At 43.4% G+C, this 27,104-nt stretch overlaps 1 protein-coding gene and 1 long non-coding RNA gene across 4 annotated transcripts in view; one reads left to right on the top strand and one right to left on the bottom strand.

Annotated features, from left to right (window-relative positions):
- The first annotated feature begins 994 nt into the window (after nt 1-994).
- LOC138503245 (uncharacterized) lies at nt 995-10,607 on the top strand. Of its 2 annotated transcripts, XR_011279591.1 has the most exons (5): nt 995-5,917; nt 6,000-6,346; nt 7,895-7,946; nt 8,074-8,143; nt 8,232-10,607. It is a non-coding gene; the product is annotated as an uncharacterized lncRNA (long non-coding RNA). The 2 variants fall into 2 exon arrangements; XR_011279590.1 differs by having other exon boundaries at nt 995-6,346.
- A 1,695-nt stretch (nt 10,608-12,302) lies between these two features.
- LOC138503246 (pancreatic secretory granule membrane major glycoprotein GP2-like) overlaps nt 12,303-27,104 on the bottom strand; it is a 248,801-nt gene continuing 233,999 nt past the window's right edge. Inside the window, exon 9 of one of the 2 annotated variants that reach the window (XM_069622840.1) lies at nt 12,303-13,036. Coding sequence is in view for 1 of the 2 variants with exons in the window: in XM_069622839.1 (XP_069478940.1) it covers nt 13,004-13,036 (33 nt within the window). In the remaining variant the exon portion in view is untranslated. The remainder of the gene's footprint in view (nt 13,037-27,104) is intronic. The other variant, XM_069622839.1, reaches the window with a different exon arrangement.

The raw sequence follows: 27,104 nt of genomic DNA on the forward strand, positions 1-27,104 counted from the left end.
ATGCTCTTAGCACTGAGACGAGGAAGAGGTGCTCAGAGCTGCAGAACTGTAGTGTGCAGTCTAGTGATTATAATTACCCACAGTGAGAAGGACCTTTAAACATTTAAAATCCCTTCAGGTGCGGGCCATTGTAAGTATTAGGAGGAAGAAGCAGAGTAAGCAGCAGAAGCAGGTGGAAGAAATAGGACATAGAGCTGCTGCTGTGTTGGAAATGGGACGCCATGTCAATGAAGTGGCAGAGGTCGGCAAACCGGTAGCCTGCAGAGAACGCGCAGCGGGAAGTGGTACAGAAACTGGCTTTCCCAAGAGAGAGCAAAGGTCTTCTCATTCTGCGTGCAGCTCCGGTGTGTGGCGTTCACCAGAGTGCACGCGGAGCTGAGAGAGCTCCAAATACAGAAGGCGCGAGCAAAGGAAAAATACTACTGGAACTATCAGATGCCTGTGCTCGACGAAGGAAGAAAATGAAGCAGCGTGTCCAGCAGAGACGGACAGAAAGAACAGAGAGGGCCTCATTACGACCCAGGCGGTAAGTTACCGCCTGGGTCGTACCTTTACCACCATGGCGTAAACTACGTTTACGCCATGGTGGTTGGCGGACTTACCGCCCCATTCCGAGGTTGGCGGGGCGGTAAGTCCCCAATCCCCATTTACCCTTCCCCATTCCCATTTTTGCCCCATAGGGCATAATGGGAGTGGGGAAGGCGTTAATTACGCCACCGTAAATTACGGTGGCGTAATTAACATCAAGGTCCCTTAGCGCCATGGATTTTAACACCTGCTAAAAGCAGGTGTTAAAACCTCCATGGCGCTAAGGGACCTCGGAATCAGGCGGTAAGGGTCGGCGCTGTTTACGCCGCCGTAAACCCCTTACCGCCTGAGTCGTAATGAGGCCCAGAGTTGGCATTTGTCAGGTAAGCCCGTGGCGCTTTAGGGGAGGCGTGGAATCACAAATATGACACTTATACATTGGGTACAATTTATAAAACCTTTATTTAAATTGTTGGGGTTTGATAAACTCCTACTTTGCCCTGTAACTAAGATAGGAGTGGTCCTAGTGGAGTCAGTCAAATCAAAATGGCCTATGCTAACAAAATCTAATGCCTGCACTATCTCTTGTACAAAAAAGTGTAAAAATGAGAAATGTATGCACAAAGGAAAAATTAATACATGTGGTTGAATGAGCTCTCCTCCTCACCTTAGACCTCACGGAGTAAGGCTGTCCCTGTATGCAGGATGACACACTGTGGCTCGATTTCCAACACAATAAATATTTCCAAAACGTGGATAGAAGCCCACCGGGCTTTCCATGGTAAAGTCTCTTTTCTTGACTTCTGAAATAATGTTTCAATGAAAAAGTTCACAAAGGTCCCCTTCTGTCGGGCTCAGACCTTTCACCACACAGTTCTCATAGGTCCCCCTCTGTCGGGCTCAGACCTTTCACCACACAGTTCTCATAGGTCCCCCTCTGTTGGGCTCAGACCTCTCACCATACAGTTCTCATAGGTCCCCCTAGGCCCAGACCTCTCACGATAAGTTCAACACAAACTTGAAAGGGGGCTCCCTTCCCCAAGCTTATTTCACTTCAGGTCTCCCTCTGTCGGGCTCGTACCACTTTCGAATGTCGAAAACTTTCGAATGTGCAGGGCTTTCTTTACAGACCACTGCAGGACCACTTCGACTCACAGTTTACAGTCCAACTTTCACTCTCCCCTCTCTAGGAGTTAACTTCTTTATTTCACTTTTGCTGTTCATTTGCTTTTTCGCTTCAAACTATTTACTTTTCACTGAGTCTTTCGAGTGGGCTACTTCCTTTCGCCGGACCACTCTGTTTCTTAGTATCACTGATTTTGCAACTGTCTTTTACTTCAAAGTTCGCAGGTCTGCCTTTCCTCACGTCTCATACACACTCATGCTGCCTTTACTTGTGATAAAATGTGGCTACTTCACCATGCAGTCTTCACTTGTGGTATCTGGCCTCCATGTGACTTCACGGTCTGTCAGAGGCAACAACCTCCAGTAGGGAACTCTTGGGGTTTTCAACCCACTGCTCTTGTCCCTTGGTCCGTTGCTCTGCTCTAGTCGGTTTTCCTTCATCCTGGTAGCCCTGCTCGTACTCGTGTTCTGCCTTGCTCAGAGTGTGTCTTTGGGTTTTGCATTTTATTTGTGCGAGGAAAGCGAATTATTATCATGTGTATGCACTTAGATTAAAGTGACTGACTTTGTCTGACCCGATTAGCAGCACAAGTCCAGTATGATGTGTGAAAGTTAATGTTGTTACTCTCAGTCACCCTCTTCCGTGGCCCAGTGTTTGTGTAACAAGGGGGGATTGGGACCTCAGAGAATCCTAAAATATAGGATGGGTTAGATAAACATGTCTGACCCGATAAGCGGCACATGTCCAGTCCGATGTGTGAAAGTTAATGTTGTTACTCTCAGTCACCCTCTTCCGTTGCCCAGTGTTTGTCTAACAAGGGGGATTGGGACCTCAGAGAATCCTAAAATATAGGATGGGTTGGATAAACACAATAGGGGGAATACCGCGTTTCACCACCAACTGCCTCACACCCACTCCCCGAAGACCCCCCCCCAGGTGATGCTCCCGCACTTGTCCAACCCAAGAACTGGATCTAAAAGCGAAGGCGGTCTTCTGGCCACCTGGATGACAGGTCCCCAAGGACTAGTGGGTGAGACACCCTTTGGTTTCTCACAGTGCTCCCAAACAGACCGCTGGCTTCAAACAAAGCTTTTGAGTATCAAGCTATTAAATTGAAAGAATTTGGGTGCACCTCTTATTTTAAGAGAGATCAAGTTAAAAATATATTGTAACCACCATTGTCAAAGCCAAAACGGGACAATATTTGATCCAAGTATAACTGAATATTATAACTAGCATTGCCCAAGCCTAAAGAGAAGCATATTCAAACAAAGTGAATGGGATTTACAAAAAAGAAGATACCTTGTAAAAGTATATTATGATAAACATTGTCTAAGTCAAAAAAGGCAATTATGAAGGAAACAGGATACCACTTTCCTAATAAAGGATACTTGGAAGGAAAACAAGAATGGCAGGAGGAAATCCCTCCTTATGTGAATCATAAAGCGGAAGAGAAATGTAACTTGCATTTCCTATTGCAAATTAATCAATGTGAAAGACATTGTCAATGTGTGATGTATTCCTATGAAAGAAGTTATAAACCATTTGTTGTTGTTGAAAGTAAAAAAAAAACTATTCAAGAAGAAGTCTTGATTTACTTTCCCCATTGAGGATTTAAAGTGTGGAAAGTATGAAGCAAACCTCACCACAGAGTACTAGTAGGAGTTGTATCCTGCCATGCAAGTATACCAGGATAGGAACCATTCACAGTAATTACTGACAGGCGAGAGGACCAGGAAAAAGATAATTGAAGTACTGTATTGTGGTAGAAGGTAGTGGTGCAAAGAATGTACAAGACTACTAAGTATTACGATGAACTGTTGTAAAACCATCCTGACCAAACTTTATTATTTATCAAGAAGAAATGTGAAAGTGTTTTTTTTTTTTAATAAGAACATTATATTTTAAGGGCTTTCTGGAGCTATCTGCCTTGGGTGCACATGAATCTGTGTGGTATTTTTGTCTTGCAGGTCGGACCAACTCTCTCGTTCTGGCAGTCAAAGGTTTTATAAATTCATTGAAATTGGAGTGAAAATTGGAGGCCTTTTGTGTTTTAGTTTTTTAAGGATTTGTACGGTTGTGATTCTTTTATGATAAATTGGAACATTTTAATTAGATTGATTTTCTTAAAATGCTTATATGAAATGATTGAAATTGTTTAGTTAGTTTTAGACCAATGGATGAGGAATTTTATGTTTCGGGTTTAAAGTCTGAATTTTAAAAATAACTGTTTTTATTAATTGTGTTTGTTTATTATTGAGAGAAATGTAGTTTGTTGGTTAAAGGTTATTGTATAACGATATAGCTAATGAAAAAAGAAAAAGTTGTTTTAGTTGTCAAGCAGAGGTTTATGGAAGCTTTGATCATTATTCTGAGGAATGAAGAAAAACCAGTTTGAAAAATAAAACATTTCAATTGCCAAGGAAGGATTTATGGAGCGAAATGAACTTTTATATTATACTTGGAATTAACCAATTGAAAAGAACTTTCTTGATTTGAACTTTGGTATGAAATATCCTGAATTAATCCTGGGGAAGGGGATTCAGCCTTGCTTACAAAGATGTATGTTTACAATCTTTCTGTTTGAATATAACTGTTATTTTATTGGGTTTTCATGGCCATATGACACCTGTATGATTTTGTTGTATGTATAAGTGTCACATGCCCATTTCAACGTTGGTCAGGGTGGCGGGGTAGAAGAGAGCATACACTGCAGCATATGCCCTTCCCAATGTGGCGTCCAGAAGAGGACGCTCTGCTATGAGCTTCCCAATGTTCGAGCTGGACACCTTACTCCATAACTGTAGTGAAAAAGGAGGACCTGCACTCCCCTGGGACCAGCCCTTAGTGCAATAAAATCACTCCTAATCACCTTCCCACACAAGTAAATGTATGCAAAAGCACGATGAACTCAATATAGATGATGCTTGCATTTATTTTCTACAGCGTCTAATGAGAACTAAGCAGCATTTTACAATAATATGGGAATGAAAGTGCAAGCTGTATAATGCCAATTGTCAGTCACAGATGAATATGCAATTATTTTGTCTTACGCTCCTAGAAAATGTAGATGATCAGATCACACCCGGGACCGTCGCCGCTACAGGTGCCCGGCACTCCTCGAGAGAGCAGGGGTGGACTGGCCAAGCCCCCCACAGTCCTACACCAGAGCGGGGATGTGATGTTAGGAGTCTCAGCCCAGATAGTCCACGGCTGGTCATCCAGGCACTGTTCCTCTTCGTGCGCGTGTTTCACCAAACAGCCCAGGAGGAGTCCCTCCCTCACTGGCCCAGGTATAGTTCTCTTAGTAGGGGCTGCACGTCAATCACTATGACGCACCAGCTCTTCAAGAAGCTTCTAGGCTCACCCTTCCGGGCAGTAAACATGTTTTCGCCTGGAAAGTTACAAGACTGGAAACAGCCAATCTGGGCTCCCAGGCTTCGTGCACGTTGTTTTGGGAAGGCCTGACATTCCTGTGTTATCAATGCACCTGACTCGCAGAGCGAAGACGAGCAAGGCTGTGCAAAGCTGTGCCTGGCTCCCAAGGGCTGCATAGAGCCTCTTGCAAAAGCTAGATGTGTATGTCTTCAAGAAGGGCCTTCGCAGTTAACCCCTTACAAGCGTGCGGGCTCATCCAGTTCGAGAGGCCTGGCTGATTTCAGCATTTTCCTCCACGCTTCGAATAAGCTCTAAATCACACAAGATAGCTCAGTAGGTTAGTGCAAGTGCAGGTTACTGCAAGCGCCTAGAAGCTTATCACGACAATAACCCTGCAGGCTCAGGGCGCAGAATATCAACACCCTGGAGTCAAGACTCTGCACGTCCCTACTCTATTCAGAGACGCTCCATGATTGTTACATTTATCAGCGCTTATTGTTCTTGGTTCTCCGAGCACTCTAAAACCTTTGTTTCCTACTGTGTTTCCCAGCTATTTCACCCCCAACATCTTACCCCGTGCCCGCTCCACCTCCGATGTACTTACCGAGCCCCAACAGCTTTGGATGAATGGAGGCGATACTCTGCTTCTGTTCTCAACAACCGGCACATTTCCAGATTCTCTGCAAACCTCATGGTAGCGAGTATCCCATTACCATCTGTTTCTCTGCATTATTTCTGTCACATTTCACAAGCCTCATTCCTCCCCGCAGAGTGGAAGATTTCTCCCACGGATCGCATTCCCTTCTCCAGTCATTTCCTTTGCTTTGCCTCCCGGAAATCACACAGCAACCCCTCTGGCCAGAACCCGCACAGCCTCCAGATCAGGTGTGCATACTCTCCTCCATTTATTTCTCATACTCTTTTCTGTCCTCACGTGATAGCTCTAATCTGACTTTTCCTTTACCAGTCTGTTTCAGGAGAACTTGCTCCCCCCTTTACCTTACGGACACCTACCGGAGCACCTTGAAGGTACAGGGAATTACCGCTAGAGCCTTTCCCTTCTAGCAGACCTGAAACTCATTCATTCATTTTGCTCTTTTCACAGATCCCATTGCCTGCAGTCCGTTACGAGTCACTCTGGGTCATGCCAGCTACGACCAGAAGACCAAGACGGCTTCATCCTTCCTGGTTCCAGTCATCAGGGTTTCCTGCCCCCTGATTTCCCTGCTTCTCCTTGATCCCCCATTGCGAGGCAGAAGGGGCAGGGCAGTCGGGGAGGTTTCTCATGATCCTCAGTCGCTGCGGCTGATACAGGTTAGTGTTACCCAATTAATACCAAGTCATTCTGTCTGTATATGCTTTCTGACGACAATAAGTGTGAGGGACAGATACCTTTTTAGAGTGTTTTCCTTTAGTCTTAATTTGATAAGTAAGGAAATCTGCATTAGGATAGGGAAAGCGAGGCCTTTTTCTCACCCTTATTATTTAATAAAAGTTCAACTTGTGAAAAAATGATCGACTTGTCCGTCTCGCATTTCTGACCCCCTCACACTTCCCTATTGACAATTCCAATTCCTCAATAGAAACAGTACCTTTACCCAGGACTATAGGGAGGAGGCAACCATATTTTCAACTAAATGTATCAACCAAGGCTAGCCCAAAAAACGAACAAAACAATCCAGCAAGAGACTATGCAATTATAACAGAGAAGCTATCTTGACCAAAAAAGGAAGGCAGGAAAAGAGTGAGAAACTTGTGTCCATTTTTTCCACATAGTCTTGGAAGAATAAAAACATCATAAAATGGCATTGGCATATTATGAATAACAGTAACAGTAATATGCCTATCCCGACTTTCGCATTCAAAAAGAGTGCATCCATTAGAGTAGCCAGGAGGCAAGTTATGAGGATGCCAAAAATGTTGACAAAGTCAACAACACTACTAGGTCTCCCATTAGTAGTTGGACATGCTCCTTGTGGTGGCTGCTTTGTTTGTAGGTTCAAGGAAAGGAGCACACAGTTTGATCTAGGTTTAAAATGTACAAGGAATCAATTCATTTCCACCAACTGCAATACTACCATGGCAGTATATGCCCTTTTCTGTTTGTACCATCTCCTATATATACACAAGTCGACAAGAAAAGTAAACACTTGCATGTGCAAACATGAGAGTTAAATATCAAATGCCCTTAATACAGCACCCCTGGTCAATAATTAGATAAACAGCAGGCTTATTGAAGATGACATCAAGTGGACCGTGATTTCAAAAATGGTACATCATGAAAAACATAGGGCAGAGAAGTTTCTGTCAAATTTCGCGAAGATGATTTTTCTAAACAAGAGCCACTTGACAGGCCTGAACGAGAGAATGGACTAACTTTACAATACCTGGTCCCCATAGAGCATATACCCGTCCCATACTGGTAACTTTGGGCACTTAGTTACTTTGCCTTTTAAATAATTGGGCATCCCTGAAGTAGCTGTTTGGGGCTTTCTATGCAAGTCTTTATGATTCACACATGTATCATTCAAGGACGACACCACTTATGCTTGTTTCATCGCATAACTCAATATCTACATCTCCAGGCTAATTGTGTTCACTCTGAACCATACCGATCAGGCACCTTATCGGTGTACCATCTACATGTGGGGCTAACATGTGCCACATCTCTCCCCTGTAGATGTGTAGATATGTTCCAGTATCTTTAGAATTAAGGTCTACAGAGCCCTTAGCACAGTACCTAGTGAAGGGCTCTGTTTATTTTTTTTTGCTGCACTTTCCACTATGCTGTGACGTCACCAATATGCACTGCACTGATTTTGTGTGCTTTCTTGTGTATAATTACACTCCTCTCACACCTAGATCATATTCCTTCTGGATCCAAGTGTGTAAGGACCTCCACATCCTTCACAAGGTAACAAAGCCCCTTTTATCCTCTCTTCAACCACAATAGCCACAAAAGATGCTTAGTCTGACTTCATTTTGTGAGTCTTTCTATGATTATTTAGACAATATACTATTTTCTCCCCCTCCTGCAACAGGTTTTTTCTCTCATGAATTGGTGATAAAATTCCCATTTTGCATTCAGCCTCCCATTGTCATCCACAAGAGGTTAGTAAAATGCCACAATCATTGTTTTTCTTCTTTCTAAAATCCTAAAATCGGATGTTCTAATACATAGATGTTTTATGTTTTTCAGTTTTTATGGTGTTACTCCCATTCAACGAACAAGGCCTCCAACAAGCCATCCCCTAATTCCTGACTAATGCAGGCTTTGGATTCACATGCAAAGAAGATATTAATGACAAGTAGGATGCAAATAGAGCCCTATTTGCCGCCTCCTGATCAGTGGACCCTCTCAATTTTCTACATTATGTGTCTGCTGCTTTTTGTTTTATTGTGCCACCATGATCCTCACACACTAGCCCTTTGAAGAAGTTCCACCAATGGCTATAGGGAATAAAACATGTTGGCTTGTTGAAAATATATACTGAGCTGAATCATATCAGTAGGAAGCAGCCCACAACCACAAATGACTACTCTGAGTAACGATGGAAACCTGAATTACTGTCTCAAGGGTTATAAATCTGGATACAACTCTGTTATCAGGCTAGGCATATTTGTGTGTGTATTAGGACTTGTTATGCTGTTTAGAGAATGTTTTACTTAATATGATTACTCATGTAAACATTTTTTTGTGATGTCTAAATTATTTCTGTTGTATGTTTTCATTCACCCTTGAAATATGTTGCTTTAAGCATTACAATATTCTGTACAATTAAATGGGACTCTGAATTTCTCTTTCCTACACAGTTCGTTTACATTTTCATTATAGATAAGAGTGTGACTAGAAGTAGCAGGTTTTTCTGTGGTAGGACACCAGGTAGTCCTTGCTGCTGTCTGTTGGTTTGAAACCAAACATGGGCACACAAACGTGGATTCAAGCACACCTGCGCTGCAAGCACAATATCAGGAGCCACTGCCTTTGCCGCAACTGCACTTACCAGTAGCAGGTTTTTAGTAAGAATTTGTTTCTGATCTTATATCTGATGACCTTTTGTGGTTTGTTATACTTTGTCCAGTGTTGTCATCTGATGCGTAGTTTCCTTCAAATTTAACAAGGGATTTCTGGACATTTCACTATTTATATTACGCTGGTGTTGTGCACACACAGAGCTTAGAGCATAACGGAAGGTCAAGGAGGAGAGAAGGAAACTGACTAAGATGGCGAGAGAGGAGGTAAAGATCAGAAAGCAGGGTAAGTGATAAGGAGGAGGTGCAGAAGAAGAAGGCGCAGCAGGTCTTAAGCTCCTCTAAAGGCTCCTATGTTCGTGGACGAGCAGCACCTAATCAAGTTCTTGATGGCCTAGCGAAGAGGTTAGGCCTGGGAATCCCAGGGCCCAATACAGTCCAAAGGGTCTGATGCCTGTCCAACAACCAGCCGACCCTAGCTGAAAGTTCTTTCTAAGGAATGCTTTTAGTTCTGTGTAAAACAACTTTGAGTGCAGGTTTTTGATAGAGCTATCATGGCTGTCAAGGGTAACTTCCGCTCTCCTCCCTGGGTCAGTCAATCAATTAAAGCTGGATAGCTTGTTCCAGTGTCCATTTTACTGTTGAGGTACCGACAATTGCTTGTTTCTTTGGTACCAGTGCCGACCCCAAGGATGTAGCGCAGGTGGTGACACCCTGTCCTACTCCCCATGCCAAAGGATGGAGCCGCTGACCTTGCAATCTGATCAAAAGAGAGATTGAGAGAGACTCAGGTGAGGAGGTGGGAAGCGGGGCGTGTGATGGAAGGCACCAAGTAAAGCAGGCAAGTGGCCCAAACCCAAAAAGGAAGATGAAAGTGATACCTGAAGGGGTCCGAGCCTGGATGAGGGAGTCCCAAGGTGAAATTACAACTGAAAGATAATAAGAGCCAAAGCAACAGAGTGACCCCGTGTGAGTGAACACGATATCGGAAGTCTCTGTAAAACGAAAGTGAAAACCCTGAAGTGAAGGGAAGTGATGTGAACATTGAAAAGCAAATTAAATTAAAAGCAAAAACAGGGAAATCACTAAGCAGAGGAAAAGTGAATAGAATCCCAGTGAAGGCTTGTTTGTAACAGAACTGAATGTAAAGAAAAAGGAATTGATCTTAAGAAATACAAGTACCAGAATGCAGCAGTGTCAGAGTGGTCATGTATGGGATGAGAGTAAAGTTGTATTGTTTTGAAAGTCTCCGTCAGTAAAGCAAATTGAATCTGGAAGTAAGAAGGTTGGGGAAGGATATTCTGTTTCAATTGTGTAAAACTGGAAGAGAAGCAAAACTTTAAATATTATTTTGCACTCCATGGCATTCTACGAATAAGAGACTTTCAGAGAGTGCTGGAGAAGCCAAGGTGTGTGCTAAGCTCGAGCCTGCTGCCTTGCCCCATGCTGATAACGTTGGTAAGGGAGGCCAACAGCCTGAACATCCTAACATATCATTTTGTGAACACTTCTTTCTTTTTCGTAACACTGCTTCCCACACTATTTGTATGTAGAGGTAAGGATTAGCAATAGATGTATATACATTAAACACCCTTGAACTGTGGTCACTTGTCTTACTGTTGATACCATGCCTTTCTTACACCATGCACACCCAACTATTGGATTGTCTGTCTGCTTAGATACTTCTTTGAATGAGACTCTGGGGCCAGGGGTGGGATTATGGGGTTTGTAAAGGGTAGCAGTACACTCTGCTCAAATTAGTTTCAATAGCATACTTGTCAAGTTCTTTCCAGTAAAGTGGATGCGATAAGTGTTGAAGCAAAAACACCATCAACAATGTTTACATAAATTCACGCAAAAATGGCCTTGCCACCAGCATGAGACATAAGGAATAGCAGAAACATCTGAAGAGAAACCTCATATAAATAATGCATCAAAAAATGTAATGTACAGAAAATAAGTGAGTGAAATAGAAAAGGGTTCACAAAAATGAAAAATTACACATGTGAAGGCTAGATGTTATAGGTGTAAAACTGTCACTTTCCATACTTCGGCAGTGCCTCTAAATAGGAATAAGCACTTCATCAGGGAAGCACAGTTTGAGCTTTGAAAAACATCACTCTCTCATGTGGCAACATCCACACGGTACTAGGGCACCACAGTGCCGGGTCGCACACTTCACCAGTTAGGCCATGCATGGGAGAAAGGTTTGACTAACACAACGGATCATGGGAGTAAATAAGATAACAAGTGAGTGATTATGACCATTTATTTTGAAAACTCTATCGACATACCCGCTGTTGGGTCCCCGCTTCTTATGGAAGCGGGCCCACGCAGTGGATCCGGCGCACGCCGGAATAACACACGGGAGCCTCTGCTGCACGCAACCTTCTTTATTTATAACTGCCGGCGGAACTGCCGGAAACCCCTTGTCCCTTCCCCCTTCCCCTGACGTCACGTCCGGGACGTCAATGTCCTGAGGACCCAAACGGGGTCCGCCCACACAACGATGTGGGCGACCTGACACCCGCTTCAAGGGCTTCACAGACCACGACCACCCACCATGAAATTGCGCCCAGACACCGCTAAAGAAAAATGCATAGACCCATCCGACCACAAGATAAAACAATCATCCAGAATCATCGGCTTTAAACAAACATCTCTTTCTCTAGTAAGCGCGGTTCTAATTAAGCATGGCTGAAACATATACCAAATCCCAACCTTGCCAACTGTGCCAGCAACACTTGGTCCAAGCTAGTTTAAGAGCTATTACTACCGAGAAAACTCAAAAAACAGAACACTGTACAATGTAAAATAATCACTAACAATGCTTTTATGTATGACACAGGCAATACAACTGATTCTTTAAATACAATGGGGCCTGAAATAGCTCTCTGGGTTTAGCCACTGCCATTTTGTCAAAATGTTACCTACTATGTGGCATACCAACATGGCACTACCCAAATGTCACTGGCTGGAATCCTGGCCCAGTATAACGTTGTTACATCGGCAGGCTTTTTTTCACCGTTTTTTCCCAAAGGTTTTTGTGCGGTGGGTAAGGGATATAAGAGGTAGGGGGGTGTGGGGAATAGGGCCTAGATAATAGAGGAGGCTTGGGGGAGGGAACCCCCAAATAAAAAAAAAAATGTTGGTTCGTTTTTTCAGTCAACAATATTTGTCAAAATAACTCAGCGAAAACAAACCTGCCAATCTAAGAGCATAGAACCTCCTGGCACATCTGACTCCGACTTTTGTCTTACCAAGAAAATTAATTCATGCTATAAGAAATTGTGCTCGATTCAGGTGTTATTGCATTTTATTGTGTCCAGCGTCTGGGAATTACATGATTTGAACTCAAGAAGAATGTAAGAGCTAGAGCAAATTCTAAAAAGTTTGATATATGAATCGAGATGAAGTACAACAAATTAGTCATGAACATCAACATCTTCCCTGTTATTTACACTGGAATGAATGCGTCTCCAGCGTGCACTGAGTCTTAATATTCCAAAGGTACAATCTTTTCAATTATAATATTTTGCAATATTGTCTAGGGCACTGGTTTAGGGGCTGATGGCATGGGATCCGTTTTTGGTTGAGAGGACTAGAATACGTTAGCCTGCAGTTATATGAAGACATTTTGAAGATGAATATAGCCCATAAAGAATGATGCATCTGGTTGTAGGTAATGGATTTCCGAAATACATCCATTTGAACTGGTCTGGTGCTGTGTGTGGAAGGGAAGCTTTTGGGAAAAGGATGAGACTTAGGTGGTCATTAATGGACATTGCTTGTTTGTTGATTACACCCCAAATGTGCATGAAAGAAGAAACTCTTACTAAAGGGCTTTAAAGTGAAACTCAATGTATATATGTATTGCTGAACGGAAAGCCATGCTGTGCATATGGGACACATGCTGGATTCTCTTCGGTGACATCACCCCCATGGTTTTCATATTTAAAGCACACAGGATCACTTCCTCCAGCAAAGGTGCTTCAGACATTAAAGATTTCTGCACCATCCCGGGTCCGGCACCTGCCAAGAAAAGGCATACATAGTCAGAGCTTGGCACACCAAATTTTCACTGTTCCATTCATTAACTATAGAACAAATATATGGTCGATAGTTTTATCATCTTGCATCTTCCATATAGTATTTGTTGGTAGTTTCCCTAGAAAACAACATTCAAAATGCCATGTGCTGAAATCTTAGACTTGCCAGAATTAGAAGGTGACAGTGACAATGACGGCAAGACCACCATCATTATGAGATTGGCAGTGTGGACAATTATTGGTGTAAATTCTGTTACCAAAACCTTTTATTGCTGCTAACCCTCCACTTTAATGCCAAAAGTCAGCGACTTTACCATGGAGGAATTATATGGTACATCTGAAATATGGGGTTTAATGATGCCTTATCCCCACTCGTAATTCAGTGGTAATTATGCCGGCCTGAGTGGCGGTAACATGTTTGGCAGTCATTCTGTAGAAAACAAAAATCACTGCATTACCAACAAAAATTGCCCACATATAAAGTTACATTTATATTAAAAGCCTATGTATGTATGGGAGATAAGCATTTCGTACATCTACACAAATAATACACGCTTACTATGCACGCTCCTATGACATGCACTCCTTTTGTTATTATTATTAGAGTATTTATTGAGTGTGCACCTTGCTTCGGGAAGCAACAGAGTGCTTTACCATCATAGGGGGAAGAATAAATTAGGGAGCACAGAAACAAGGGAGTGGGGATCCAACAACAGGGGAGGGAGGGCAATAGTCCGTAATGGATCTACAAGTTGGAGCTCCTATGCCACAGGCTCCTACGAGACACGTTACTATGACACACGCTCCTAGGACACATGCACTTACGAGACATGCTCCTGCCACACGTACTCCTACGATGTGCTCCTACAACTTGTGCTTGTTCGACACCCTTTTACCACACACTCCTACAACATGCACTCTTATGACACATGGTCCTATAACAGGTGCTCCTAGGATGCACAATCCTGCAACACACACTCTTACAACTTACAAGAAACACTCCTATGACTAGTGTGCCTATGACAGGTGTACCTATGACACACACTGTTACATCAAGCTCTTAGTACACATGCTCCTACAACCCATGCTCCTACAACATATGCTCCCACGGCACATGCTCCTAAAACACCCTCTTACCGCACACTTCTATGACATGATCTTCTAAGACACATGGTCCTACAACACACTGTTAGAACACACACACAGAAAGTGCTCTTTCGACATGCACTGCTATGACATGCACTCCTATGACACATGCTCTTAGGAGACATGCACTCCCACAACACACCCTCTTACCACACACTCGTATGACACATGGTCCTACAACAAGCACTCTTATGAGACATGCTCATACGACAAGTGCACCTACAACATGCACACCTACAACAAACGCTCCTACGACAAACTCTCCTACGACATGCACTGCTACGACATGTGTTCCTACGACACACATTCTCAGGTTACATGATTCTACGACAAGCGCACTTATGACAAGCGCACCTATGACAAGCACACCTACTACATGCGCACCTACGACAAACGCTCCTACGACACACACTCTTAGGTGACATGATCCTACAACAAGCGATCGTGCGACAAGCACTCATGGGACATGCACACCTGTGACATGCACTCCTGCTCCAACAACACATCACCTTACCACACACTCCTATAACACATGCTCCTACGACACACATTCTTAAGACAAGCTCTTGGTACACAATCACCTATGGCCCACGGTCCGATGATATATGCTACAATATGTGCTCCTATGACACACTCTTACCACACACTCCTATGACATGCACTCCTACGACACACTGTTCAAACACAAACTCCCACAAGTGGACTACGACACACATTGCTAGGACATGCGCTCCTATGACAAACGCTCTCTATATATTTAGTGCATGCCCAGAATGAATGTGCATATTTCATACAAACTGTGCTCAGAACACATGAGTTTCACAGTTCATAAATTATACGATGGCCTCTTCTGAAAACTCACAGGGCTGTTTTTAATGTCAGCTTTCAGATAGAAGCAATGTGCATGAACTGTACAAAAGGGCATGGGAGTTTCACAATTCATACATTAAGCTACTCATAAAACACGTGCTGCTACAAAACACATTTTTACCACACACTCTTACGACACGCTCTTTGTACACAGGCTCCTATGACATATTCTATGACATGTGCTACAACAACACCCTCTTACCAAGCACTCCTACGCCATGCGCTCCTACGACACACTGTTGCAACACACACTCCTACAGCAAGTGCTCCTTCGACACCTGCTGCTACGACATGAGCTCTCATGAGAGCATGTCTTAAAAGACATGCTCTCTCTATATTTATGGCATGCCCAGAATGAATGTTCATCGTTCACACAAACTGTGCTAAGAATGTATGAGATTCACAGTTCATACATTACACAATTGCATCTTCTGAAAACTAAAATAAAAGTAATGAATGACTTTGATGTCAACTGACATCAATGTGAATTGATATGCATCTTTGGACAGTTTGTGCACATTAATTCAAGCATGAACTGTAAAAGTTATACACCTCTTGTAAATATTGAAAATCCACATCAAAGTTCGAATGAATGTACAAATCTAAAAAGTACAAATCTAAAAAGGACAGGTACATTGCACACACTCAAAATGAGTGTAGACATTTTATCCAGAATGTACATGTACAAATGTAGCATTCCCTGCAGCCACTGCCTGGTACATACCAGAGGGATTCAACCCTGCACACCTGCATCCTATCAGCCTCCCTGAAGATTGCTGAGGCATGAAAGCGCTCTAGGAGGAGAACATCTTTGGACTGTTTGAGCTTACTGCAGCTGGGACCCAGAGTAGCGCCCCTGTCACCCCTCAAGTTTAGTTTGCACATGGAATGTAGACTAGGTACATTACACAAGCTCAACATAAATTTACAGCTTCTATACAATATGTACATGGACATGCAGAGTATTGTGAGAAACCTGAGGGTGCTCTCACTCCTAATCCCCATGGATTCTCTGCGAAGGTGGCCAGGGAAAGGCCATCACTTTTGGATCCTGACCCTTGGGGTGGACAAACGAGGAAGGATCACTTGAGTGGAGGGTCCTTGGGGACTAGGAGTGGGGTACCCTTGGGTGAGACATGGTATCTCCCTTTTCCTAACCTACAGACGAACACCCTAACCCTCCCCCACCTTTTAGGGGCTATTATAAGCCAGTTCCCCTCCACTCTTCCTATATAACAGTGGACAGTACTGAGACGAGAAGGTACAACTACGAGAAATTAAGACTACCCCTCTACACCACTTGGTACTGGGACGAAGAAGATGCCTGCCAGGAATTGTGAGGATCCGGCATGTCCTTGTAATTGTGGTCAGGCAGAACTAATAAGAGTTCTGCACCTGCAGCCTATCAAGGGGCTGCAGGTGTATAAAGGGAGACCGGCCAAGCAATGGGTAGAGTGATGGGTAAAGCGACTGGTGGAGCAGCAGGAGACCCATGAGAGGAGGCAGCCATGGTGGTCCAGGAGGCGGACCAGGATGCCGGCCGAAGTCCCAGAGGACTTGTGGCACCCAATTTAAGTGGGCCTTGTATCCCCCACAAGCCTAAGAGCCTCTAAACAATAGCGTGTGCATCAGGAGCTGCCAAGGAGCCTGGAATGCAGAGGACACTGTCCGCGTCCGAAATCCAGCAGCATAAGTGTGCCGGTGTGAATCAGGGAGCACACAGCGAATAAGTGGAGCTTCCTAAGGTGGCTGGTCCCGACTTCAGGAGATGAAAAGAAGTCGCTGGAACCACCGGGTGAAATCCGAGAAAGCAGGTGAGTGTCAGAAAGACTTGCCAGCACCAGGGAGCTCCGAAAGGACCACAAGTGAGTGACGGTCCATGCGAATAAATGGAAAAGCGTACATTCAATACTGAACTAAATGAAAAGTTAACTTTGGGAAATCCAATGCATATTGAAAACCAAACTAAAGGCAAAGTTTACATATTAAATGCATATTAAACACTGAAATGAAGCACACCGAGATGTCACCAGTGCACATTGAATTGAAGATCGAATTAAAGCACCATCTAACATTAAAGTGAACAAGCAAACATTGAATACTGAACTTAATTAAACCATCTACAATAGCATTGAACTCCTGAGTTAAAAGTGGACTTTATATAACATGCTGAAGGCTGAAGAAAGCTAAACAGTAATCTTTAAAGAGTGAATGCAGTGCGGCAAGGCTACAGGTTGGAAAGGGTGTGTGAGGCATGGTGGTAGAGCCATGAGGCGACTAAGAAGAAGCTAGAGGCGCACAGAAATACCCCTAAGCCAGGATAGGTTTTGAACCCAAACAGACTTTTAAGTTGAACTCTTCGACTCAGACTTTCCTTAGTTTTGTTCCAGTAGGGAAATCCCACCTTAGTGTAGTGCAAGTTAGGCCTTCATTGATTCTGTCATTTAAGTTAATAAATATTCTTTTATTTGAACTTGAAGTCTGTTGTCTGTGTTGTACTTTACGATGCCTTCACACAGACTCCGAATGTGTGTACAGCTTCTTTACACAATGTACCCCTCTATGTACAATGTGTACATAAAACAAACACTCAGAATAGATGTATAGTTTTTATACAAAATGTACTCGATATGGAGAGCATGTACTGTGATGAATCCAGTTAGATCATCCCAAAAACCCTGACATGGGCCTTCTCTCATGTGGCCAGGGAAAGGCAATCGCTACCTGATCCTGACCAGGGGGTGGTATTATGCAGGAGGATCACATGCAAGTGGACCCATTTCAAGGGGAATGGGAGATCTCTTTACATGATTCCCCTAATGCTCCTAAAGCTTACTGGATTATTGTGAAACTGACAATTGGGACCTAAAAACAATCGAACATTATGGACTTCAAGTCACATAATACCCATAATACTGAGGCAAGGAAGAGGGGCTCAAACTTAAAGTGTTATGAACGGTCTAGTTGATTAAATGGTAAACACCTGAGCAAGACCTGTAAAACCTTTAAGGACTTGCAGGTGCATGAGAAGCAGCAGGAGGAAGCAGAAGCTGATTGTGTCGTTGTGGCGGCAGCAGGACACTGTGTAGTAGATGTGGTAGATGTCTGGGAGACGGGGTCATGCAGAGAGCACACAGTAGGAAGCAGTGGTGAAGCAAGCTATGCCGTGTGGGAGAAGAGCTCCCAACACGGCGTGAACTGGTCCGGTATTGAATTTACACCAGAGAGTGAAGAGAGATGCGAGAACTTCACTGAAGGTCCAGGCGCACAACAGCAGACCAAACAGAGCTGACAGAAGCAGAAGAAGCCCCGAAGAAACCCACAGCAACACCAGCGAGTCAGGAGACACCAAGGCAAAACACTGAGTTGGCCTGAAGAAGGTGACCCAGTGGCGCTCTGAAGGAGACCTCTAGATGAGAATGCTTATTTTGAATACTGAACAACTGGACTGATGCAAATTTGGGCACAACTCTCCTAGTGAAGGATTCCAAATAGGGGAACAATGTAACCTGCATTGCCAAAGCCAGTGAAGAGTGATAATTAGACCAACAGGTGCAATTCTCCCAGAAAGAGATGTCATTTGGGAGATATTTGTAACCCAGCAGACAAGAGGTTGTACAATCAGAAAGCAAAGGCAGCAGAAGCAAAGCCCTCCTTATATGGGAAATCAAGGGGGAGACAACTGTAACCTGCATTGTTTAAAGCCAAAAGACGAACAAGAGAACAATTATCCTTTTGTGGAATATCAATTTTGAAAGAGATGTAACACATATTGTTAAGAGTCAAAAGACTATTAAGAAAATCAGTTGTTGGTTCAAATCTCCTCATTTAGGATTCCAGTGTAGAGGGTTTGGAACAAGCATTACCACAGAGTACACATTGTAGTAGTAGGAGTTTTATCCTGGCAAGGGAGTAAACCAGGAAAGGGATCAACTGTAGTTAGTCCTTGCAGGTGAGTATATCAGGAAGAAGAAGATGATTCAAAGTACTGTGGTTGTGGTAAAAGGTTGTGGTGGAAAAGAAGTGTTAATTCCATCACCTTGTCTTGTTGAACCTGAACTGTGGCATTTCAGAAAGTAATTGTTGAACTATCCTGACTAAAGTGTTTCCTTTAAAGAAGAAGTAAGATGTGCCAACAAGTGCTTGGCCCTTTGAGAAAAGACTTTTGTTTTACCAAGCAGGTGGTGTTTGGAGGAGGAGGCTTTTACCAAGCAGGAGGTTGTGAAAAAATGTAATTAAATGGCAACTTGTGAGAAAACTATACCTGCGTGTCCATTTCACATTTCTGACCCCTCACAGTACATTACAAATCAAAAACAATCACATAACCATAAAAATGTTAAAACTATTTAAATGTTTACAAAATAGTTAGGGTTATACCAACAAAAACTAAAGTCTACAACCATTAAAAATGATAATGTTTAGGTAACAGCATAATAAACTTTATCAATTAATAAAAAATATATATTATATTAAAATAAAATATTAATGGCACCTATAACTCACTAAATGTATACATATAACAACTGGTAAAGTATCAAATGTTTTTGTAATACAACATTACTATATAATAACAAAGTGAAATTATATTATACACAAGCAGGATTCCTCCAAAAGGTGCAATAAAAAAATAAATGTACAGAACATAAAAGGAAATTAACCATTGTAAGGAACTCATGGTAGCAACAGTAAAGACAGACAAAAGTGATCACAGTTCAAGGGTGTTTATTAAACTGTATATGTAGGTTGGAAAAACGCCTAATCTAAATCTAAATCTAAGATGGGAGCAAGCTACGGCCATGAAATAATAATAATAAGGCAGTCCTTGTGGTGTCTTGTCAAAAAAAAGGGGCTACACTAAAAAAGAAATATTGCCAATCCTCACAGCTAAATACAAAATACAAAAAGAGAGTGGGATAGTGTTCACAAGAACAGAAAGAAGTGTTCACAAATGAAACAGGACAAGGCAAGATAAGGCAAGCACACAACTGGGCTTGCCAAGCACGAGTGTATTGCTGTTCTAAGCAATATCAGGATCCTCAGTGGTCAAGTCTCTTTTACACAAAGTCTCTGGCCCGAGGGCCGGATGTATCAAAATAACAAGACAAAGAGTTCCATTCAACAAATATGGGTCTACAGTCCATTTCAACGATATCAGGACCTTCAGTGGTTAAGTCTCTCTGCAAAAGCCTCTTGCCGTGGAGGGCCTAATGTATCCAAGAATAACAAAACAAAGTTATTTTCTGTATGCCTGTTGTGGGATGACTCTTCACCCTAGGATCCGACTCTTCTGGGCTCAGTTCCTTCTGCAATGTTAGCCTCCCTCTGTCGGGTTCACTACAGCCTTAAAGTTCCTTTCAGCATGTACGTTGGGTGATTACATTTCACCCCTGGATCCCCCTTTTCCGGGATCAGACCCTTCTCGAATGTTAGCCTCCCTCCGTCAGGTTCACTACGGCTTTTAGTCAAAAGATTTCACCTGTTACATTCACAAGTCCCAATGTACTTTTAAACAATCCACTGTGGACATCCCTCCATCGGGTTCACTCTTGTCAACACAATGTTCATTGGGGCATCATGCTTCACCCCGTTCTGCAGGCATCCCTCAGCCAGGTTCATGTTTGGCAGTCCCACAGTTCCTTCTACTGTCTCACAGTACGGGATTTATTTCCCTTAGCTTTCTTGCCAGTCAAAGACTTTCGACTGTACAGGGGGGTTATACTCAACCCCTGTATGACCACTTTGATCTTTTCCTTGTGGCTCTCTTAGGGCCTTCTGGTATCAGTAGTTTCAACTGAAGTGGAATCAGCCAGAGTCTTTTGAGTGAGCACCGTTCTCGGGAGGATAGCTCAGGGGCAACATGCTCGCCTTGGAAGCAAGACGTCACGGAACAGCACAGGTTCGATCCCCGGGTCCGTGCTTAGAAACCTCTCGGTATTAAGCGTGTTATAAATAACCTATCATATCACCCACATGGTGCCGGACCCCTCTGCAGCTGGTTTTCTCCTGCAGTGTTAACAGTTCTTTGATTGCCCTTATTTTGCCATTTGCAACTTTTGCTCCACACAATTCGTTTTCTTATAGGTTCTCCCTTCAACTCATCGGCTGTGATGGACTGCTTGGCTTTTCTTGTCTCTGGGAGTCAAAGACGGTGCCTCAGTAGCAGGCATCTCTCCCTGCCTTCGTTAGCTCAGGGTACCAATGACATCTGCTACAGCACCCGTCGGCTATTGTTTGTGGTCTTAAGTATTCCTTTCTGGGAGGTTTTGCAGGTCTGGGTTGTAAAGGGCAAGGGCACTTCTCTCCTTGTCGTCCCTTCAGTTCTCAATGCTTTTCATCGTCTCTTAAACTGCTGTCTTGGAATAGCTGACTCGTCGGGCGGTCTGCCTTGCTCGTAGTGTGTTCTCGTGCTCCACCTTTAATCCCTGTGGGAGCATGAAGTCATTGGTGTCTAAGCTCCATTTAAGGGACACTGTGGGACTACTAGATTGCTCTTATTCAGTTTTTTGTTAGCCATACTCCACACTCTATACAATGCCAGATGAAGACTAGCATCCAGACTATTAATACACATTTACCAGAACTCATCTTCTTTGATGTAGTCCAAATTATGGACGAATCTGCCATAATGGTTAATATATATTGTGCCCATAGTAGGGCACAGCATAAGAATATGTCTGGCAGTTTCGGGAGTGGTCCTATTATTACAGATCCTGAAGGTCCGATCTGTTTTAGATATTGCTCGTTCAGGGCCAATCACCGTTAACACTGGGAGATGGTCAATGCGTAACAACAAAAGGAAGCGTCTGGGGCCATCGGATGGGCATAAATTTAGATACCCTTGGGGTTGCTTATATGTATAAAGTAAGTGAGAGATAAATCCGTAACTACTCAAGCCCGCCAGATGTTCAAAGTTACTATTCCAGTCCCATAATCTCAGGCGTTCCCCCATCTGAAATTTCAAAAGATCACAATCTTTACCCCACCTTGGCTTCCATCCTATTGTCTTGACTAATGCTGTCATTTTGGCAGAAAACTTAGACTGTTGATGCCCTCCAATGTCCTCTCTCATAGATACCAACAGCAGATTAGTGGGGTTAGTATGTATTTTAATATAAAGATCCGCCCTCTTCTTCAGCACCATCGATATCAATGAAAACAGGCCAAGCTCTAGTCTGAGGACTGCCATTGGTATTCCTTGTGGCAGGCCCAATAGCTTCCGCCAGAACTTGCCCTATATCACCTGGAGCCTATCTAGAGTAGCACTAACCAGAGCCATTAGTCCATAGTTTACCATAGGCACCAAGCATTGAATGTATAACTGGCGTGTCGCCCAAATAGAGTAGCCGCTCTGATTTCGAGAAAATTGACAAATCATAGCGGTTAGCGGAGCTGCTTTTGTCTTACGGTTTTGGCAGCATGTGTCAATATTTCTCTTAGAGTCAAATTCTTTCCCCAGATATTTATATGTATGGGTGTATTGGATTTCATGGCGCCCAACCTTCATGCGGGGACGGCGGATTTTCCCAAACGCATAGAGAATTACTTCAGTTTTATCGTGATTTATTACTAAATCATTTAGTTCCGCATATTCCCATAACCGCTCAGCCGATCGTAATAATCCGCTGAATGTATGGTCAAAAATAACCAAATCATCCGCATATGCCATAACCAAGCAATGCTGGGTGCCCAGTTCAGGAGGACAGTTATGAGTAGCTCGGATAAATTCAGGGATGTCTGATACAAACAAGTTGTACAATGTTGGAGCAGGCACACATCCCTGCTTTACCCCCCCTATGTTATTTTATGGGTCTAGTAATTAATCCTCCCCTGTCGAGTCTAAGCTGTACCGTAGTATTACAATTCAGAAGTTGTAGGTAATGGAGTAAACCCTCGGGGCATCCCATTCCCCCAGCCATAGTTTCTCTCTATTGACTATATCGAAGGCCACCTTGAAGTGGATGTATAGTACATACAAGGGAGGATTGTTTGGTTGAAGTGCTTTATCTCTCAGGCTATTCATTACAAGTAGATTGTGGGTGGTCGAATATCCAGTTCTAAATCCACTCTGAAAGCGGTCCAACACCCCTGTGTCCTCTGCCCAATTTTGTAATTTCTGCAATAACAGAGAAGCGAACATTTTACAGGAGCAGTCTAACATAGACAATAGTCTATAATTTCCCGAATCCGATCTGTTCCCTTTTTAAAAATAGGCACTAGTATTGCCGTCTGCCAGGACTCAGGGAATCTCCCCTCTTTGAGGACCTTTTCAGTCAAATTTTTCAATAAGTTTGCCCATAATGTAGGATTGTTCTTCATAAAGGCATTCAACAGGCCATTGGGTCCCGGTGCACGTGAGGCTTTGAGTTAACGGATTTTATCTGAGAGTTCTTCCAAGCTCACTGAGAAGGGGGGGGGGATCCTGTTTGACTATCGTTGTCACTATGTCCGTCTCCACAACTTCTCCATTACATTTCTCCAGGAACCCCTCCCATTCCTCAGCATTGATGGGGTTTATTTGAGGGGTTACCCTACTCCCTCTCACCTCCTCAACATCGCCCAGATGTTCCGCGTATTTCTGGAGCAAATGACTTTAACAGTCTTTTGCCAACATTCAAGTTTTTTTGTTCCTTTCCTTTGTTTAGACCAAGTCCTATATTGGTTCTTTAATTCTATAATCTTGTTGCGGGCTGCAATTGCGGACCTAATAGTAGTCTTAACTTTGCGTATTTCGCTTCTGAGCATGCGTTTGGCATCGCAAATAAATTTATCACAGGTCGGTATCTCGCCCAATTCCCTGATGATATGTAATGATTTATTTGTAGCATACCTTTCTGTGAAAGTACAGACCCATCTCTCCATGTCCTCGAAAGACATGACATTAAACAGATTGTAGTACTTTATGTCCCAGACTTTTATAACCTGACTTGCTCTTAAAATATTCTTTTCAGACCACACAACCGTGTGGCTGATTGATTGGTTATAATGTTACCAGTCTGGATGGTCTGGGCAGAATAAGTAATACTTTCAAAGGTCATACTCAATGCTTTGTGGTCCCTCCAGTCGTTGTCTAGGACTTGCATATCTTTGACCATAGATGCAAAGTGTGCGACACGCTGCTCCAGCCCTCCATGTATATATACCTGGACGGTCACTAAATGTACTCCCGTTGATAATTTCAAGGTCCCAGTTTTTTAGGAAGCTCAACCATTGCTTCCCTCCTCATCCTTGTGATTATGTTTCATAAGAGAGAGCGGATGCAAGAATTTGCTGTTAGCAATTCCACCCCCCCAGAATTTGGCAGTTAAAATCCCCAGCAAGTATGACATAGTTACTTTTCGTTTCACTCATCCACACACTCAGCAGATCATGCAAGACTTCTTGAATCTGTTCTCTGCCTGTCGCCCCATGGGGGTTATATATGTTGACCAATAACAACTTTACCCAGTTCTCATTAATAGAAATAACCAACTCCACAGCGTTGATGTTACCTTCACATTCAGTTAAGATTTCTCTGGATACTATTGACTTTTCAACCCCTATCATTAATCCCCCATAGGGTCTTCCACGCTGTCCCTTTTTTGCCAGGTTATGGTATGTCATATAACCATCTATTACAATAGGGGAACGTAGCCAGGTCTCTTGTAACAAAAACTGAATGTTCCATAATAAGTGGTAGTGAGCCATTATTGACAAGAAAATGATTAAATCCCCTAGTATTCTAAACCAGTATAGAACAGGTTCAGGGCGTATTCATCACCCGGGGTAAGGCATCTGCTAGCCATTTAAGAGTATTCTGTATGTCACTCATCTGTACGTGTTTCCCTGTTAGTGACGGCTTCAGGTTTTTGTTGTCCTTCGAGTTCTTTGGCTTCACTGTCAGTGTGGGATCTTCGTCCTCAGGGTTAACATCCACCCCCAATCCCACCTGAGCCAGACTGCTCCTGTGTTCCCGAATGAGTTGTGCAGAAGCCAAAACCTTACAATGTATTGCCGTCACATTAGGGTTCGAGCAATGGAGAGGTTCTATAAATGAAAAATCCTCAGAAAGAATGACTCTGAGCTGCGATATAAGGTGCAGATTCGTAAGCATTGCCTTCCATGCCAACCATTTGCCTTTGGTTTTTTGATGAAGATTCTTCACTATACAGATCTTGTTTCCTTCTCTGTTTTTATCCCTGGGTTCCTCAATACTTTCGGATTCAGAATCAGTGCTCTCTCGTCTGCTTCTTGAGGTATTCCTTTGAGGGGTAGAGAATTTATTTTCCTTAGTGGCAGAGTCTAGAGAAAGGACGGAATATTGACTGTCAGTGCTTACAACCGATATTTCGCTTGTTTTTTCTGGCAAAATCCAGCTAGTTAGAGTTCCTGGGCCCTTTTTTTGCAGTTTTTTTGTCTTAAGGGCCCTTTTCCTTGCTTTTCTGGATTTTTGTTGAGGCATAGCCGTATTAGGTAAAGGTGAGGCCACCTCCACCAGCACCTCTTTCATTGCTGCTCTTTTAGCCATCGTTCGCCGTTTCTTAGTAAGGTATGTCCTTTGTTCTTCAATAGGTGCTGTGGGTACGTCGACATTTGCTAAAACCTCAGGGGTCGCCAGTTCCTTCTCTTTAGAATTCTCAGTTTCATATGCCATGCTCGGATCAGGGAGATTGAGCTCCAATACTGTGTTTACGTGTATTTTCCCGCATAGTTTGAGGAGTATTTTTAATACAAACTGTAGAGAAGATATAGACGCCTGAACATCTGCGGGAGCATTTGACTGGGATAGATCGTTGATGGCATCTTCAGTCTGGTGGCCAACATCCTCAGTATCTATCCGCAAGTTAGGGGATTCTGAAAGGCGGCCTGAAGCAGGAGCGTTAAGAGGGCTGTTAGCCGGCTGCAACACCTGCGCCTCTACTATTATGGCAGCTGCTTTCCAGGGAGTCCCCAAAGTGTCGTTACTTATGGTTTCCTTATTGGGGGGTGGCACCATCGATCTCTGTATAGAGATAGACAGAGATCTAATAGAGAGTTGTTATCAATATCGTCATAATTTGTCATGTCCATAGGTTGACTCCCATTATGTACTGAAGGAATTGTCTCTTCAGTGGCCTTGCTGTTCTGTGTATGTAATGTAGAATTTTCTGAAATAAGGCCGGATGGTGCCCCTATCATAAGGGGGCGTCACCATAGTGTCCCCCTGCTTCGCCTTATTAGGTTTCATGGGGTTTTTTTGTTGCCTTTTCTCAAATTGTAGCTCATTTTGTCACCGCGTGGTTTTGGAGGGATGGACTCTTTAATACGCTGCTTTCTTTCACCTGCCAATGCACAGTAGTTTCTCATCGGCTCCTGGCATTCCCGCAGCATGTCCTGGTGCAGCATCTTCTTTATTCTCCATCTGAGCCGATTGGCTCCACCATGCCGGTCCCAGCCTTTCCATTTTCTGTTCCTCGCAGAGAGGAACGGCTCTCTCTCGCCAGTTGCTGAAGCAGCTGTTCCCGATTCTCTGCTCGGGCTGCTTAAATTTCCCGGGCATAGGTTTGTGCCAGAAAGCACTAGAACGCTCGCTGAGCTGGTAGTCTATTTTGCTCCAGACTGCTTGATCCCTCTTCCTCGTTCCAGTATGTCCAGAATTCTGGGAACAGAAGTCCATTGTTGATAATTGACTCAAGGAATCCGGCTAAGCATTTTTAAAGGGCTTTAATGGCAAGTCAGTTCTGGTTGGTTGACGAGTATTATTGAACAAGGTGATTTCATCAGATTGGCAGGCAGACCAAATTTGGAAATTGATCCATAGATTTGGTAAGAAGGTTTTCCCTGTTCTTCATAGGGAAGGAAGTAGATGCATGACAATAAGCCATGAGGGTTTCAGATAAGGGGAGATTACTTTCAAGGGAATATGGGGGATACCATGTCTCACCAGATGATGAAGCCATGACATCTTCCCAGATGATGTCTCCTCCCATGTGATCCTCCCTCATATAGCCGCCCCCAGGGTCAGGATCAGATAGCGGCAACCTTCCCCATGCCACAAGGGAGGAGGTCACTGCCGG

This window comes from Ambystoma mexicanum, chromosome 11, assembly GCF_040938575.1.
Source record: "Ambystoma mexicanum isolate Mex_15411 chromosome 11, UKY_AmexF1_1, whole genome shotgun sequence".
Taxonomy (NCBI): Eukaryota; Metazoa; Chordata; class Amphibia; order Caudata; family Ambystomatidae; genus Ambystoma; species Ambystoma mexicanum.